Source organism: Nanorana parkeri, unplaced genomic scaffold (genome assembly GCF_000935625.1).
Source record: "Nanorana parkeri isolate BGI_ZX_2015 unplaced genomic scaffold, ASM93562v1 scaffold382, whole genome shotgun sequence".
Taxonomy (NCBI): Eukaryota; Metazoa; Chordata; class Amphibia; order Anura; family Dicroglossidae; genus Nanorana; species Nanorana parkeri.
Genome location: NW_017306650.1, coordinates 715,910 through 735,193, shown reverse-complemented (window position 1 = coordinate 735,193; position 19,284 = coordinate 715,910). Strand labels below are relative to the sequence as shown.

Genomic DNA, 19,284 nt, shown 5'->3' with positions numbered 1-19,284 from the left:
CCATTTGTCCATTCATGTTTTTGTATGGTAGCTATTTGTATTTTTCATTGTACTGCTCTTATCTGTGTTTCCCTTTTCATTCTTCTGCATGTTTTAGCACTCAGTACCCCCTTTTGTTTTGCTTGTAGGAGGAATGCAAAGAAAACTCTCTGTTGCAATGGCATTTGTTGGAGAATCCAAAGTTGTGGTGTTGGATGAACCAACTTCAGGTGTAGATCCATATTCCAGAAGGTCTATTTGGGACCTGCTTTTAAAATATCGATCAGGTAGGTTCTATTGTATTTCATATTTCAGCTAGTTTTTCTAAACATGAAAGCACTTAAACAGGTAACGTAATAGTTACTACAGCTATTGCAAACATACAGTTTGTCAGCAGATTTACATTTTGCATACTGTTAGACTGGATCCACACAGGTGTTATTTGTTATTGCGATCATTGTACTAATATCGCTTATGACTGCCTGGAATGAATCACATGCAGGTGCTCTGTACATAAATATGGAGCAATGCAGGCCCCTTCACTGGCGTTATTGGTCATTTTATGTACAGAGCACCTGCACTGACGAGTCTACCTGGGATCTTAGGACATCCATCCCTCTAGATCTTCTGAACTTAATTAATGTCGTCCTGATGTGCTCTCCTTTTTATGCATCTCCGTGTGGTCCCACCAAGCTTCGGCAGTGAGGAGAGGTGTTCTCCTTTGTGTTGGATAGTCCACCTTTGCTATGGACTCCTTACAACAGGTTGCCTCTGGTCCCCTGACGAAGCATACTGCGAAATGCATTGGGAGTACCACATGCCACTGGATATCACCAACTACACACATTTTAATAGTTGCCGAAATATGCTTTGTATTTGTATAGATTGTAAATGGCACAAGTGATCTGTAATGGATGTGGCTGTGGAAGGTATTGTACAACTATGAGGGGAACACATTGAGAAATTAATTTGAAATTCTGAAAACCCCAATATACAAGAATTGTTTGGATATAATTATAGTTTAGGGGGGTGCATGTGGACCATCTGTCTGGGCAGTCTGCAGGCATTGTTGGTTGAAATCACACATAGGGAACAATAGAGTGTAGCATGTAAATAGATCCTTAATGATTGCACAATGCTCCAAACTTGCGTAGTTAGATGCTGCTACGTTGCACGATATGTGTAGTGATTGTTAGCAATTAATCGTAGGCAATTGCTGGTGATCTTAGTAGCACAGGTGCAATAATGAAAATTGCACATGTGCCCACCCTTAAATATTTTTTTTATAGGAAATATTTCACATTTCTTTAAATCTTTAGGCAAAACTCCAGGTTTATCTGTAAAAATTAAGTCAAGGCAACTGGACTTGCTGTATTTTTCTTGAAGATGTTTCACTGGTCATCCAACCAGCTTTCTCAATTCAGAATGACTTGTACAAAAATTCTGAATTGAGTCATTCTGAATTGAGAAAGCTGGTTTGATGACCAGTGAAACGTCTTCAAGAAAAATACAGCAAGTCCAGCTGTCTTGACTTAATTTTTACAGATATACCATGACCTGGATAAATGAGAACCTTCATTAGACAAAACTCCAGGTTTACTTCAACTAAAATTACACTGCTCTATTCCTGTTACATTTTAAAAAAGCAGCTTTTTCTGCAATACTTGCCTCTCCTTCAGTGATGTCTACGTCAGGCATTAATACTTTTGGTCCTAGATACCACATGTCTAGGCTGAATGATCCCCAGCATCATCCTACATAATTCCTGAGAGCCCAGGCTGTCAACAGCACATCTCTTGGGAGTGTGTCATTATGCGCCCCAGTCTGACAGTGTTAGTAGAATGACATTACACTTTATTTGTCAGTTATTATTGTATTATATTATCATATTGTTAAAAAAAAATGCCTTTTTAAGTTTGCATTTTTTTATATTCATATTATTACATTACAAGCATTTCCATGCATTTTTCAGTTGTTTAGACATGACAAAATGTTTAGACATTAGCAGTTCAATGGTTTTTAATTAGGAATATTCACATTGAGGCATAGTTGCATCAGGGTGTTTTAGAAATGTTTACCTGCCATTGTAGTATACTGTATGTATATGCTCACAAAAGCTTGTAAAATCTGCAAGGGTCATAAAACACCCAATACAAATTTTCAGTGCTAAAAAGCACCATAATACACTTCAAAACACTAGCTTATAAAAATACAAATATATAAAATGCTACAAAATGCTCATAAAATTATCCTAAAATGCTAGAATATATTTAGCAAATTATTTTATGTGCCAACTTTCCCCCCAAGCAGGTACTTGAACTCTTCATGAAGAGATGAGAAAATATACTGATCTTGTCTTTATAATACATCTGTTTTTTTATGCCAGGGTAATTTATCTAATCTAAACCAGAAAATAAACTGCAGAATAGTTTTATTGTTATTGCTTTATGGCAGTCTTGAATTGAGACTGCGATCTAAGAAACAGAATGAGTGCAGCTAATCTTGGACTTTAAAGTCCATTTCCACTTTTGTAAGTTATTACCATCTATTGTGGTAATGAAGAGGTGCAGTGATGATGTATACATGTGCACATTTTCATGACTCACATTGCAGGCTTTCTTCATGTTCTATGAAGTTTTTATTAGGCCTGAAGCCACACGAAAATCAGTCTGACACCAGAGTCAGACTGTACTCAGCTGCCCCCTCCCTGTGACCCTTTGTAACACGATCACTAAACACCAGCTCTGCCTTTGCACACAATACATTGTCCGGGGGACGGTGGTGGATAGGTCACAGAAAGATATACATACATTGCTTGCACAGCACAGAGGTGGCTATTTCCATGAGAATATGAAGAGGAAAGCTAACAAAAAATGTAAGTTTCTGTGTTCATATACAGCAACTGCATATGCCTGCTTCATGTTCACTCGGTGTACATCGCCGGCATATGTTTTTTTTAAATACCTCTGCCAAGGTGGAACTGGGCTTTAAAGAGTTATTGAATGTCATAACATTTAGATCTATATAACAAAATAAACCCACCTTTTTACTTGGCATATGTGAATATGGTAGAGCAGTTTTCATGCAAAGCCCCTGGTTTTAAGAAACTCTGTTTCAAGTTTTTTATATAAAAAAGTGTGAAATTAAGTATATACGAACCATGTAAGGGACTGGAATATCTAAAGCTATCTAATGCTTTAAATTCTTTATTTTTAACAACCTATACAATTAAAAAGATTAAAATTTGATAAATGTATATGATTAATGACAATTACTTTTCAGTATTAAAAATAATGAACATTCTTGGCTGTTACTGATTTGTGTTTTCTGTTAGAGTGGGTATTTGGCTAAAACATCTTGGAGGGTCAACTCACTCTACTGCCATTTTTAACTCTACAAGGGTAGATAAGGTAATGGAGATGCACGCAAGAGAGCACACGAGAAAGAGAGAGAGAGAGAGAGAGGGAAGAGGGAAAAATAAAAGGGGTGTAAGGTTTATATTTTGACAATAAAGTATGTCACTTTATGTGTGCTGGCTTCTCTTTTCAAACAGGCAAAACTATTATTCTCTCTACCCATCACATGGATGAGGCAGACCTCCTAGGTGATAGAATTGCAATTATATCTCAAGGAAAGCTCTATTGCAGTGGCTCACCATTGTTCCTAAAGAACTGCTTTGGAACAGGCTTCTACCTCACTCTGGTCCGAAGAATGAGAAATGTGAAAGAATCAGGAAAGAAAGACTCTGTAAGTTTGCAATCTCCCAACTCTCTTTGTTTTGCAAATCTATTAAAACTGAAAGACCCAAAATGATAATCTCTTGAGTTATTTTTTGACCATTTGTGACTGCTCTATAAATTAAAATTTTGCAAGCAAATATTAAGACATTCTTTTTTGGAATATATATTGTACGGCCGGCAGGGTTGTGAATGGTGTATTTGTGTCCCCTAGGTTTCTCACATACACATGGTGAGGGGCTCCAGGGTTTATGACGGATGTGGAGAAAACAAACCTTTTGTTATTTCACAATCTTAAAAAGTTCCGTGCTGAGTTCTGAAGCCTGGAGGCTTTGTAGAGCTTTGGGTGGTAGAAGTCCCCCATTCCTAGGTCCGCATCCTGTTGTGTAGCCAGTCCTCATTATTAGTCTCAACTATGCACAGACCTATATGTATGCATGCTGACTGATGCTTAGGGCTCTCACTCTGTCTGCTGTGGAAGCCTGCTGCTGTGTGAAAAAGCTAAGTGCTGAAAAAACACTGAAAAAGGTACACGTGCTCCCTGTTTGTTTTGGGGAACTCTGATAGTCAAGAACTGAGCTGAGTTTAGCATTGTCATTTTATTTATTGTTTTATGCACACACACTGTATATACATAGCCTTTGTAGGCTGGCTAACGTTTTGGCAAACCTAACGTATTGTGGAAAAATTGAGAAAAATGTCTGTTGTAACAATCACAGATGATTAGGCAGTCCTCAACAGCCATCCAGTCAGCTGCAAAGACAGCGTAGTCTATTTCAAGTACAGTTAAAATGTATTCCATTATTTAAATTCCATAAAGCATTCCTACACGACCATTCAGTCTACCCTACCTGTACTTATAAGTGTTCATATGGATGGTTATTCGCAGCCTATTAGTACTGTTGGTTTCTATCAATTCCCCTTAAATCTGTGGTTTATGGTAAATTCTGCTCCTGCTGAAAAATCTACTACAAACGCACTCTGTACACATGTACACTGTACATTACGGTTTAGTTATTTGTTTTCCTTGCTTACAAATAGTATGCAAGTTTATACTTTCATATTTATTTTTATAGGCTTCGTGCCGCTCAGATTGCTCGTGCTCTTGTCCCAGCTGTGCACCCAAAGCCAAAGAGAATCCACTGGAACAAGAGTTAGATGGTAAGATGCCTGAATGATCGAAATAGATCATGTCTTATCTGTGTGAAAGAGCTACTAGTTTTGCAAACTAAATAGGTTGATGTAAAAGAGGATGGGTCATAATATGAGTATCAGCAAATTATTAAGCGGAAAGTATTTAAAGGAAATGTATAATATTTTGTATTTTTTTAATATATATATATTCATTTAAGAACTAAAAAATAACAGTTGAAAAATGTGTTTTGTAAGCAAGCAAATATAAAATATTTTGTATAAATGTTTTATATTTACCATGTTTGCAGCCAGCAGGAGGTGCAGCTTGTTTACCACTTAAAGGAGAACTATGGGGTTAGGGCTTTTCCCCATAGTTTTCCTAAGGGTAACGGGAGGACACACACTAGCGTCCTCCCGTCACCTAAAGCTCAGTATACCGCAAGCTATACTGAGACGCCGCAGCCGGAACGGATCCCGACAATTAAGTCTGGATCCACCCAGCTGCGTGAGTGACAGCTGGCTCTGCCCCGCCCCCTCCCCCGTCCGTTCCGCCTGTCAGCGCTGGAGGATCGGACAGGGGAGGGGGGAATCCAGTCCCTCCCCTGTCACGGCTCTCTGCCGGCACAGGAACGAGAAGTGAGCGAGCGCCGCTATGTGTTCGCTCACTTCCCGATCTACTGAGCCGACCTGTGACAGTTTCATTGTCACAGGTCGGCTCAGATTATGAGGCTGAGTGAAAATCACTCACCTCATAATTCTCCTTTAAGCTGTGAGATGTCTGTGCAATTTAATCTAATCAGATCTATTCACAACAGAGACGAGGGACACACCTCTCACCCTACAGATCCTATGAAATTTTGGTTAGACAGTGGCAGTAAAAAAAATGTTTTACTTCAACAGTATGCTGTGCAAACACAGTGGTATGTAGGGGTTGAATGCAAAAATCAAAATGAAAGCCAGAGAAGTGTTTGTTTTTGTAATGCACTTTTTAATTTAAAAAAAAGACATTCCCCCTTATGGATTTTGGCGATCGCCCACCTAACACTCCACTGCATGCATTGCAGACACAATTTTGTGTAGTACCTCAATAAAGGATCAGTGCCTACTATTTTTCTTTTAGTTTTAACGATCCTATAATACTAAAATGTGTAATATATTCCTGTATATTCAATTCTTTTTAATAGGTGATATAGCTGGATTGACTGAGCTTATCCATCACCATGTTCCTGAGGCCAAACTTATAGAAAGTATTGGACAAGAACTAATTTTTCTGCTCCCCAGTAAAGATTTCAACTACAGAGCCTATGCCAGCCTCTTCCGAGAGCTGGAGGAAACCATCGGGGAGTTGGGGCTTAGCAGCTTTGGAATTTCTGACACGCCACTTGAAGAGGTAATGATAGCAAGCAAATTATGCCATATCATTTAATTTTAGCTCTCAAATGTCAATGTTTACAGAATTTTTGAACTGTAAAATGTGAGTCATATAAATTATAGTCACATACAGAGTTCATGTCTACGGATGAGGATGAGTGTAATTTTTAGGCTCTTATCCTTTTTGACCTCCTTCCCCTCCTCCAACACGTTGAACATATAATATACACACCTGTAACACCAATGTCAAGAGATTTATATTGTGCAACCTACTTGGCATCGAAAATTCTCAGATTTGCACTGGCACAATCTCATCTGACAATCTGTCAGGCTGCCGACAAGCTTTTTACTGTAGGATAAATTGTAGGATATCCAAAGATATTAGGCAGGGTCTGTCTGACAAACGCAGGAAGCATAGTGAAGATTTCTGGACAGCAGTGTTATAGGTAAGTGTATCATATACTCCAACTACTGGAGGTGAGATGTAGAAAAGGCAAACCTCTCTTAAAGAGGAACAACATTTTGGTAGCTGTGCACAAAAAAGCAGGCAGAAGACAAATGACTAGTCACCAGTATTGCCTGTGGTTTGCCTCATTTATCTTACTCCAATAACTAACTTGCCATGCTTAGTTTTGCACTGTGTGAAAACAGTCTTCTTGGTCAAGGCAGGCCTTTTACTTCCTTGTATGAGAGCCTCAGGCAAGGAGAACAGTGAGCAGCACATTAGAGACATCACCAGTTCTCACTTCAAATCTCCTGAAACTAGCAGTCAACAGCAGCAGAACCTTAGATTTCACACTGCAGATATACAGCTACGAGGCTGTAGGCACTGGAGTGCCTAGAGAGCCTCACATACCAGGAAATTCACTGCTATATTTCAGGAGGAATTCCAGACAAAAGGTAATTTTTTCAGGGTATTGCTTAGGCACCGTTAACATTTATACATTTTCCCTATACCATAGCAAATCATTACTTTTTAAGTTCAATTCTACTTTAGGGCTCATTTCCACCAGCCCGTGAGCTCTTCGCTCTGTCCCGTGTCTGGAATTCAAGGGGTTGCATACACAAAGTCTCCTTGCGTTCTGGGGTGGGAGGGGGCATGGCATGTTAATGACACTGCAGTGATGCCCCCTCCCCCCCATAGTGCGATCGACCACACAGGACCGTGTGGTAATACAATGCCCTGCGTTCCAGTGCGGTCCGATCACAAAAAATAGTGCATGCACAATTTGTTTGCGATCGTACCACGCTGGAGTGCAGGGTATTGTATTACCACGCTGCCTTGTGCGGCCAATCACACTGCAGGGGGGGTGTCTGCAGTGCCATTGACATGAATGGCACTGCCACACCCCCTTCCACCCCAGAACGCAAGGAGACTTTGTCTATGCGATCCCTTGCGTTCCTGAGGCACGGGACAGTGCGATGAGCCCATGAGCTGCTGGAAACGAGCCCTTAAGGCAGAAAAACATGTAATCAAAAATAATTGTTAATATAAATTCAAAACGATGCAATGTAATAAGTGTATGAGGCAGCACAACATTGTATACCCTTTCAATATTATTTCTGCAGATCTTCTTAAAGGTTACAGCTGATTCAGTGACAGGAACTGAAACTCCAGGTATTGACACCTTCTCTACAGCTTGGCAAGTATTACATCATACTTTTGAGACCGTCACTTCTCATATACACAGAAAAAAATACAATGGAGGCAAAATGCCTCCCAGGATTTCTATACTAATGCATGTACTTAGATTGGCATTGCAACATTATAATGATATTGGGATATCTCCTACTATGAGGAAAGAAGAGACATTTCTGTACCCTGTAGAATTACAAGAAGGATGCAGAAAAATTGCAAAAAGGTTCTGGGAACTCAATTGAGTACTGGCCTTTTAAAAAATGTGACCTTTGTTATGCTAATGCTTATGCAAATAGTTATAAGTATCCCCCTGCCACTTCTGGTTTTTAATTTTTAGTATTAGGTTTCGGATGAAAGCCAAGGCTCCTAAGATAACGTTCGTCTAGTTAAGCATTTCAGAGTTAGGGGGCTTTCTTGGTCTCGTAAGACTACTTGCAGCTTCGCGTCTTCTTCTTCTTCATGGTCTTGGTGTCCTTGGATTCTTAACACACACTGATTTACAGCAAGTCAGCAAGATTAGAATACAGAACTCTTAAGAGTACAGGATTTACATACTGAGATCCAGATTTTGATGGGAATGCTTTATCCAGAGCTCGTCTTTCAAATTTGGGTAGCATTTTCCCCTCATGCCCATTCAGCAATGGTTTTATAACCATTCACCTAAGGCAGTCTGCTCTTAGCTATTCTATTTTAGATTCTATTGTTAACATTTGCTTCTTTTGACTTTCTTTTGGTTGAATGCACTAACAGAGGAATGGATGTTACAACAGCGGAAGTCCAGAACCAGTCTAGCAGCGGATCCAAAGTCAACAGTTGTCAATATTGAGAATAAAGGTGACTCAGGCAGAATAATGATGGGTAAAATAATGGGAATGTCTAGAGCCTTGCTTGGCCCATACAACAATCATTGAATGAAATGACTGTCACTGCATGTTAAAAGTTCATCTCATTAGAGACTAGCTGTCTCCACTAAAAGTGTAAAACATGTTTAAACCTATCCATATACGCAGGTATTACCATTTGCCAGGTGCATACTGTTTACAATGCTATCCAATGTTGTACACAGAGTTCTTTCTACTCATATTTTATCTTGATTGGCAGTCTAATTCGGACTTTAGCAAATAGAACTTGTTCTGTTTGTCTTTGCTAATACTGAAAGGTTTTAACAGTCTGCATCAAAATGTATTACAAGCTTTTATTGATTATCATGGCATCAAAACCCCTCCCACAGATTAATTCTCCTGAAAATAGCGCCACTTTGAATGACCTTGTAAGCTTTCTGCAACTTTAGATAACTTGAGAAAAGCTTATAGGGATCTAGGCCTGCTATGACTCTTCAATGCTTTGATCAACTCTGCATTGCAACATATCTTGATGACAATTATTCAAACTTCAGCTGGGTATTCACTGGTAGATTTATGCATGAACATTTATACAAAAAAATCTTGAAAGAACATTTGATAATACCATCAGAGACTTGACAAATGTGGTTTAGAATTTGATTGATTCGATTGATTTTGACTTTGGAAATGAATGGAGTTTCCAAAATGGAAACCACATTCACTGTTAGAATTTCTATCCTACTCCAATGCATTTCAGCAGGATTCCCTGCTGGAAAGCACTGGAGCGCATCCTGGCCGGCTACCTGTGTTCAGGGGCGGGAAGGGGTGCGATCGCCCACACCAGAACACGTGGCACATCAATGCTTGCGTTCCGGTCCAGCGCAATCTGTAAAAATAGTGCATGCAGCGATTGCACTGTGGGGCTTGACTGTGGTGCCATTAACTTCAACGCACCTCCACCCCCTCCTGCCCTTGAATGCAGGAAGCCGGGTGCGCTTCAGTGCGTTCCAGCAGGGAATCGTGCTGGAACGCACCAGAGCTGGTATGAACTGGCCCTCAAGCTCCACATCTTTATCTCTGATGAGGGAGGAAGCCAGCAAGTGGTAGTACAACGTCTGCAGTTCTAACCTAGACTGTTAGATAATGTTTTTCTAGGCCAGCAATAAACTGCAAAATGTTATATCATGTAGCAGAAGAGTTGAGATCTACCAGTTCAGAATATATTATTGAGGCTGCAAATGAAAACCTCAACTTACTGTCTACCTCAATAATATAATCTTAATAAATGAGCCAAAAAAAAGGTTTTAAGACATTGTTACAATAGTCAGAGGTCAAAAGAGGAGTCTTTAATTGCGCTCAATTAAAAATAAATATATACTATGCTGAAGAAGTACAACATGCAGTCAAAATACAACTAAACTAATTAAAGCAGCTGTTTTGCTTATAGAACTTTAGCACAGTAAGTCATTTTTAAAAACTGACAGCATGGTGGCTCAGTGGATAGCATTAAATCCTTGGTTCGAATCCTAGCTAGGACACTATCTGCATGGTGTTTGCATGTTCTCCTTGTGCTTGATTGGGTTTAGTCAAGATACTGTGATTTCCTCTCACACTACAAGGAAAAATAATTTAGACTTCTGTCTAAATTGACCCTAGTGTGTGTGTGCATACAGTATATGGATGCATGTGTGATAAAGACCTTAGATAGTAAGCTCCTTGAGGGCATGGACTGATGTGAATGGTACAGTATGTAAAGTGCTGCCCAAAATATTGGCGCTATATAAATGATTGTAATAAATAAACAAAAACAAAATGGTTTAGCAAATGCCAGACATTCCCTAAGTTACCCATCCTTATCTGGTACCTGAAAGAAAATGCTTCCTTGCCAAGTATCCTAGTGCCATTTCCTGCTTTTGCTTCTTTTGCATGGTCGCTGAAGCATACATTTATAGGCTGGAAAGAGACATTACTTCAGGGTTAATTATTGCCCATATAATAGATGTAATTAGATGCAACAGCTTGCTTGCTGTCTAGAGAAGCTCTAGATTAATTAAAGCCAAGGTTAGATTGTTAAACTTTCAGCAAATGACAACTCCTATAATAAGTTTATAAATATTGTCTTATTTCTAGGCATCATTCATTCTACAATCACTGTTATGTACAATTACACCTAAGAAAATAATATTTTTGTACTGACTGTAAAGTCCTTTTTTTTGGAGTCCACTGAGGAACACAGAAAGTCTTTAACTTCGATTTATACTGCTGTCTACAGAAGAATAGAACACTGGCAACAGCCAGGAGTGGATAACCCTATCCTCAACCGCATGCCTCAGTTTTGTAGCAAAGTAGTACTTACAGCATGATCATAAACGCAGATGGTTGGGATCTGTGTCCCCAATGTACTCCAAGGGAATTTCTATTGGGAAGGTCCATTGAGGAACACAGGAAGTCTTTAGGACATCCAAAAGCTGTCCAAATGAGGAGTGGGCAACAATCAAACAATCACCAACAGGCCCAAGAAAACAACAGAGAACTGGGAACTGACCGGCAGCTCAAAGAGCTGCCTGAAGGACCATACACCCTAAGCTTGCATCAGATGAGGCCTGCACATCTGGTACATCTTAGAAAATGAAAACAGAAGACCAGATTGTAGGCCTTCACATCTAGTAAATGTTTGTTTGATGATGATCTAGCAGAGTGTGCCCTGGCAGGAGAGGGTGGAATCTGATCCTTCAGAACACAAGCCTTGATTATGATCAGTCTGAGCCACCTAGAAAAGGTGGAAGGAAAAGGCGGTGCACTCTTACAGGATTCATCCAGGAAACAAAAAGGATATTTGTCTTCCGGAAACAAGCAGTGGCTGGGATATAGACTCTCACAGCAAGACACTTGAGAGAAATCGTCTTTGGTGAAACTGAAGCCAGACAGGGGCAAAAAAACAATGTCCTGATTGAGGTGAAAGGCCCCACTGTGTCTCTATGCAAAACCAGAAAGGGTTCCTTACAAGATAAGACCTATAGTTCAGACACTTGCCTTGCAGAGGTGATGGCTAAAATAAACATAATCTTGTGGGTGAGAGGAATGCCACTAATGGGTTCAAAATGCATTTTCTGAAGCTCTGAGAGATTCAGAATCCAATGAAGATAGTGGGGAACAAACAGGGAGAGCTACAATGGAAATTCCCTGTACACAGCACTTAATGAAGGAGTAAGAGGCCAACAGTCTCTGAAATAAAATTGACAGGTCAGAAACTGAGAGCCAAAAACTGGTCCAGACCCAGCTATAGGAAGGAGAGGATTAGTGCCATGGAGAAACTCCTAGCATGAAAGCCCTGAGACTCATACCAATTGAAGTGTGCTTTTAATGCCAGAGGATAGACCTAACACAAAAAGCTTTCTAGCTTTTAGCATCATAGGAAACACAGATTCCTAAATGCCGCTCCCTCTAAAATTCTGAGCTTCAACATGCTACTTCTCGGTCAGTGGCTTTAACGGCATGTTAAAGCCACTGACCAAGAAGTAGGATGATAAATTGGTCCTTGAGTCAAATGATCCTGATGATCTGGATAAGCCCTCCATGCATCCGCAGGAGACTAACCAGAATAGCGTACCTCATCTGCCTGAGCCAGTCCAAAGCAATGAGAATAACCAGAATGCCCTCTGTCTCGATCCTGAGAAGCAGAAGTGGAAGTAGTTTCAAGGAAGGATAGACGTAGTTCAGGAGGTACCAAACAAATTTGTCTGTCCAGGGGCTTGATTGACTTGACAACAGAATGATGCAGTGAAAATGCACAAATGGGTCTACCTTGACAGTCCAGGAGTCCGACAACTCCTGGACTGGAGAGCTGGAAACTCTGAAGATCACAGAGTCTAAAGTTTCAATGATGATTTCTGAAGGTTCAGGATCCATCCGAACCATTGTAATGTCTGGACAGTCATGCCACAGTGTTCAACAGAGCCTGTGCTGACTGTACCCTGAACAGGAGGTTGTCTAAGAATCCCACAATGGGAATGCCACAAGAGCACCTTGGAAAATACCTGAAGTGCAGGTGAGAGGCTGAAGGGCAGGGATATGACTAGTAACAAACAAAGGAAACCTCAACCCAGCATAATCCTGGTAATCACAACAGTGAGTTGCAGAGATGGGAACAGGAGAATTGCCGCAGCTCTGGCCCAATAACTCCATCCCCAGAAATCCCAAGGTATACTGGCCTGCCTTGAATATTGGAGTCCTGTGTGAAGTGGAACATAGGTGGGCATACATTGCTGACTCCAGGTCTGTCGCAAAGAGAACACTGGTATAGATTAAAAAAACTTGTAACTTGCACTCCTTGGCTAACAGGAGAGGTTATCAGGATTTCCACATCTGGCCTAAATCTACCAGTGGCTGTAGATGAGTGGAGAAACTTCCAGAAATTCAGGACATTTCCAATGAGAACACCAGTATAAACTGGGAAAGCCTGTGCTCATTGACTGACTTGAGAAACTTTCAGGATTTAACATATCGGGCATGAATCAACCAGCAGCTGTTGATGGTAGAAAAAATATTCCAAACGAAGAGAGAACAGCAGAGCTGAAGAAAACATGTGCACTTTTATGAGGACAATAGCAACAAAATGAGGCAATCTGGTTGTGGGAAAGGTTGTCCTGCCCTGTGCTGAGAATAAAGAGCAGAAACAGAGATGTGCTTTCTGTTTCTGCTATTTGTTCTCAGGTGCTGGTGAGTTTTCCAGACTACAATTTTCTTAGAGCTGGGCAATGGCAGATGTTGGATTCTCCCTTACATTTTTTTGAAGGTATGGTGTTTGTGGTGTTCCTGATTTTCTTCTCTTCTCACACAATGAATTCACTGGCAGATGCAAATGTCAAATTTTCTATATTCTTATTTCCAATCAGATATTCACATGAATCTGTTTTCATACCATACATGGGACAAATATTGGCAGATTAGGTTCAAGGTGTACTGTGGTCACCTTTAAAGATCCATTATGTAAATCTCTGCAGATGAACAGTAGAATGCACATTAAGTTTTACAGTATTTGTAATAATGTATTTTATATCCATATAGCACAGCCAAGGCTGGATCTCCATGACTGGAGCCTATAGGCACACATCCTTGGTGCGCAAAGCAACACTTCTCTGTCAGGATCACCTTTTCCTCTGCCAGCTGTAGGCCTACTGAGCCTAATGGTATATCCAGCCCTGAGCACAGCTTAGGTTAAATGTTATTTAAGGTTTTCTTTTTTTTTACATAAATCAAATAGTAGCTTGGCCTTACACCTAATTACTTTTGCAGCTTCAGAAGGTCTTAAATCCTTACAATGTTTTTTTCTGTCAGGAGCCCAATGCTGTTTGCTCTCAGCGTGGGCTTTCAGCACTAAAGTCACACAATATATAAAAAATAAACAGTATCCAAAGATGTCCCTGACTGAATCCTGACCCTAACCCTAAACTTAACACTTAACCTAACCCCTATATTATGCCTTTAACATTAAAGCCCTCTGTCAGTGGGCATCAGTTTGACATCAGTTTTAAATTATCCGAGATAATTTAAAATTCATATGCAGGTGCATTTGACCTGCAATTGAGCACTCTTTAACCTGCATTTAATCTGCTTCAAGCGGGTTATACATTCCCATAGGCTTGTAGCGAACAAAAGTCAACCAACTTATGCCCTTCCCCTAACCCTCATAAGTATCCTTAACACACAGATGGATTAAAATCTCTGTAAAGCCCAAACTTTTGTTTTTGTTTTTTAGTTTTGGATAGGGTAGGGAATGGTTAAGGCCACTGTCGGGTTTTTTTTTTCTGTCAGTGACCCGTGGGATTACCCTTTCCCAACGCACAGCATGTGGAATTCTTCAAAGATATTCCATCTTAGACCGTTGTAACCAAAACTCGTTTACCCATTGGAAAATTTCCTCTTACCTCCTATTCTTGTAACAACTCCAAAATATTGGATTTCCTATCATTTTCTATACTGAAAACAATGGCCACTAGGACAAATAGAGAGAGTAGGTTTCCCCAGCAGAGATACAGACAGTGTTGAAAACCTGATGGAGGTTCTAACCCTTACTTACTCTATATAAAAGGAAAACATTACGCTTTGGCTTTATATGCCCTTAAATTCTAAATGGGGCCCTAAACAAGGCAGCAGCTTTGGTCTCTTCATCCCTTCAAGCCATATTGATAAGGACTGCTATAGACACAGAGAAGCACCTCATTTGCAATCTCTGTACTGGCAAAGCCTGCTCCATCAGCCACCAACTGCCTACAAGTGCATCCACTCTTGTGAAGTCACAGGCAGGTGACCAGTTGTGCTCTCCCCCTGTTTTACTGCTGCAACACGAAGGTTGTAGCAGCCCCTCTTGTATATCCATGAGGTGCTAGGTTCCTACTTTAAACCAAACACCCAAGCTAAACCTTCAAATTAATCTTTAACCCTTAACTTATCAGATAACTTTAAAATATTCCCTGAAACCTAAACTGCCTAACTCTTTCAACCTTAAGCCCCACGCTAGCCTAATCCCTAACACTAAAATAGGCCCTAAAAGTGCAGTCTAAAACAACCAGTGCAATCAGCCAACTACTCTATCTGCTCCAAGAGGCATTCACTGAGACCTCACATTGCCAGTGCTGAAAACTATCCAATCCAAGCAGGCAGTTAGTTTGTCTTAAAATATTGCTATGGCATATTATTAGGATGCATTTGTTGCATAAAATACATTGTAATGCTCTTGCTAATCTCAGACCAACCACCAGATATCAGAAAAGAGTCTACAGCCTGCAATAAAGAATCTGCTGAAGGTGAAACACATGGTAAAGGATCCCATCAGATCAAAGGCTCAGATCTTATGTTCCAACAGTTTAAAGCACTAATAGTTAAGCGCTTCCAGCATGCTACACGCAGTCGCAAAGATTTCTTCGCTCAGGTAATGTCACAAGTTTTAATTATTAAGAATGTAGTTCATAGTAGATCTGCTATCTGTATTATGCAGAAAATGATAGCTGCCAATTGTCTTTGTATAAGCAAGTAAATATTTGAATGTATAGCATTTTTATTGTTTACATTATGACACTATTAAGCTAATTATTCTCATTATTCATTATAAATGATCTAGAATACAATTAACCAATAGATTATTAAATTTGTTTTTAGTAATGCTGGCCATACATTGTCTAATTTTCTTAGCCGGACAGTGAACAATGAATAAAAAGCATTAGAAAACCTAGAACTAGTTGAATGAATCCCACAGCTTGCTGGAGTTTTTTTTTTTATTAAAATGACTTAAAGGGTAAGTATTCTTTAGAAATAAACCCACTTCCAACCTTTTTATTATATAGTAGAAGCACAGGCCTTAGATGCAGACGAGTCCAATTTCTGCCTGGCTTACCCAGGCCTGGCATAGTGTTACAAATTCTGGTGTTTGACATACAGTTTTTTTAAATTACTATGCATGCACTACCGCCAAGAGTGTGCTTAAGTCTCCTTCTTGCCAGTTAGGAGTTACTGGCATTCTTTGGTTGCACTTTTTCCCGTTTTCACATTATGTCCTTCAGGTTCAGTTAGTAAATTTGCTTGGCAGGGTTGTTTTGATCCAACGGATGACATGAGCTGCCTGCCTAAGTCCTGATGAATTAAATTGACTTCATGAATTTCAAAGTCAACACACAACTGATTCATTTCATAGTTGTTTCTCAGTTGCCAACTTTCTCTTTCAAGTATGTGCCATATATTTTTGGAGGACTTTTCTCTCAAAGTCCCCAAACCAAACTTCATCTTGTTTTCAGGTTGTTGCCCAGGTTTTAAATACATATATAGTTACCAGCCTGATCAGCGGCTTATAAAGATGACCATTGGAATTTTTTGAAACAATTATACCTTTCAAGGGTCAGAAGGCCATGATAGCATCTACTGGCCAAGGTTAAAGAAGCCTCCAATTCTATAGTACTTTTTTTTTTACTTTAACAACTGAACCCAAATACAGCATGCTAGTAATGCTTTGGAAGTTATAAGCAGTGACTGGCTGTAAAAAGTAACCTCCTCCCTCCCCTCTTTGGTGATCAGTGGCTGGCTGGAAGCATAAGAATAACCCCCCAGCATTGGTGTTGGACACACGCTTTGGTATTGAGCTCTCTACCCCAGCTGGGCCAGGATTATAGTTCTATTGGTGGGCAAAGATCACTCCTACTGACCGTTCTGGCTTCTTTCAGTGTTGGGCACCCAAAACACTGCTGCCACTTTGCAGGTCGTCGACAGTAACACCGGGACACCCTCTAAATGGTGGTACACATTGCAGACCAAGCACTGCATAAAGAATAATGGCTGTCCCAGGCAACACACTTACATTGAAGTGCATCTAAAGCCAAAACTGTATTTTGTCAGTTTTGTAAAGAATCACAAATAAAGCTCCTGACACTTAAGTCTTTTTTTTGTTGGTTTGCTGTCCCTTCACTTTCTGTCCTTAAGGCACAATGAAAAGTGAGAAAAAACTTCTCCAAGTGATGTAAATCTCATCTCAGACAGTTTACCCAGAACAGATGTACCCATTGAAAGATTCCCCTCATCTTATTTTCTAGTGACAACTGTAAAATCGTAGTTGTTCCATCACTTTCTGTCCTAGTAACCATCGTTGCCAGGACAAGCTCAGAGGGTAAAATTCTCCAGCACCAGATAGTATAAACACTGTTCCATCCCTGTGCACGATAGGCAGTGACAACTTTGATTTGTCTGTTTATCCAGTCTATTTTTCCAAAAGCTTAAAGGATGTTTGTTTTTTGTTTCCTAAAATTGCACCTACCCTATAAGTCATTGAAATCTAAAAGTTAAAAAGCAGCAGAAGTAATCTCTTCTGTGCAGTGAAAAAGTAGATAAGATTTCCCATATATCTGTGTTGAAAAACGTATTCATATTCAACTGCACGTGTTCTGTAATGTTGAAGAGGTTTTGTAGATTGTTGACAGATTCTTTAGAGTTCTGAATATGGTGTACAGTGTTGCCACCTTGGGGGGAGAGCATGGTAGCCAGGTACTTGTCAATGTTATATGTGACTGTGTTGATGCTGTTTACCATCGGATGTAGAGGTACATCCTTTTGTATGTTAGGGAGTCCATACAGGCATGATGTTGTTTCCTTGTGATAGAGATGGTGGAACAAGGTCCAGTCAATGTCACTTTTTTCCTGTAACAGCTAATCGGGTTCTTCTTAAGTGGCTCATAAGTGTTGACATCACAGAGAAGAAGCCACCTTAGAATGGTAATCAGATGTATTCCTGACCACTGTGAATTTCCCCTTGTCGGCTGTCAGGATGTTAATGCTCCAATCCCCACTAAGTGATGTACAACCACTTCTCTCTGGTGGAGTCAAGTTTGAAAGAGGTGCTTTGGCACTGGACAGAATGCCAAGATCCTCACAAGGAGTTGTTCAGACTCTTCTGCCCATATGTGGTTGTTATGGATGGACAATTCAGTAGCTGTAATGATATCCACCACAGGACACGTCAAGGTGCCAAAGTAAAGTTCAGTGGCTTGGATAAGAGTTCCTTCTCCAGCTGAGCTCTATGCCTCAAAGGTTCTTTACCCAATTGTCCCTTTTGCTTTGGCATATTCCACTATTATCTGGTTGCACAACTTTCACACATTCCATCCTGTTCTTAGAAAAAGCAATATCTAAACATTCCATGGTGATTGGATTAATTTGTCTGTGCAATTTATGTAAATGCTGGGGTATCATCCTGACACTCATTAGTACTAAAGAAGTGGCCTGAAGAAGTTACAAAACATCTTCAACATTACATACCAAGTCCAGTTGAATGTGACTAAATACTACTAACCAAGACCCGGATAAATGAGAATTTTTTCAGACATATTATGATATAATTGTTTGAAAGCGAAATCATTATTTTTTATCATGTGGTGCTTGCTGATTTTTTGGAAAATATTCAAAACACCAAATTTTGTGTTTTATGGAATAAAGAGCAATCTATGTATGGCCAGCATAACTTTCAGGTTAGACACAAAGTATTTTGCTTGTATAATATATTATGCAGAAAACCCTTTATAGTTACCCTTTGAGATTTATTTCCCAACTCACCAAAGCATTACTGTCTATTCATGAAGATTGGAGCTGAACATATATACAAATGCCTTTACTTCCTGCAGATTGTGCTTCCTGCCAGCTTTGTGTTGCTGGCTCTAGTGCTTACTCTGATTGTACCTCCCTTTGGAGAATACCCCAGCTTAACCCTTCACCCATGGATCTACGGACAACAGTTTATTTTCTTCAGGTCAGAGAAATGAGTAGAATAGTCAAAAGAGTCTTCCCATAATATTTCCCAGTTTGCACTGTAGAAAACTATTGTAGTATCTTAGGTCAACTAATTTTAAAATTTGACAGCAGGCCTTTGGACCAAAAGTGAGGTCACACTTCAACGGGTCAGACCACTCAAAAGTGTCACCTTTTGAATTTTTGGTAGATGATAGAGTATTAAACTACAACTTCTTATTTGTATCCGGGACTTCACTGGAAGAATCTCTTACCTTTATTATCTTACAGACAATGCATGGAGGGGGAGGAGGGGGGG

General features: G+C 39.9%; 1 protein-coding gene across 1 annotated transcript in view; it reads left to right on the top strand.

The window, feature by feature from the left end:
• ABCA4 (ATP binding cassette subfamily A member 4) overlaps positions 1-19,284 on the top strand; it is a 154,376-nt gene that overhangs the window by 91,109 nt on the left and 43,983 nt on the right. Inside the window, exons 24-32 of the mRNA XM_018559208.1 lie at positions 129-266; positions 3,533-3,726; positions 4,793-4,877; positions 6,035-6,240; positions 7,791-7,839; positions 8,611-8,718; positions 11,574-11,603; positions 15,485-15,633; positions 18,863-18,987. Of these exons, the coding sequence (XP_018414710.1) occupies positions 129-266; positions 3,533-3,726; positions 4,793-4,877; positions 6,035-6,240; positions 7,791-7,839; positions 8,611-8,718; positions 11,574-11,603; positions 15,485-15,633; positions 18,863-18,987 (1,084 nt within the window). The remainder of the gene's footprint in view (positions 1-128; positions 267-3,532; positions 3,727-4,792; positions 4,878-6,034; positions 6,241-7,790; positions 7,840-8,610; positions 8,719-11,573; positions 11,604-15,484; positions 15,634-18,862; positions 18,988-19,284) is intronic.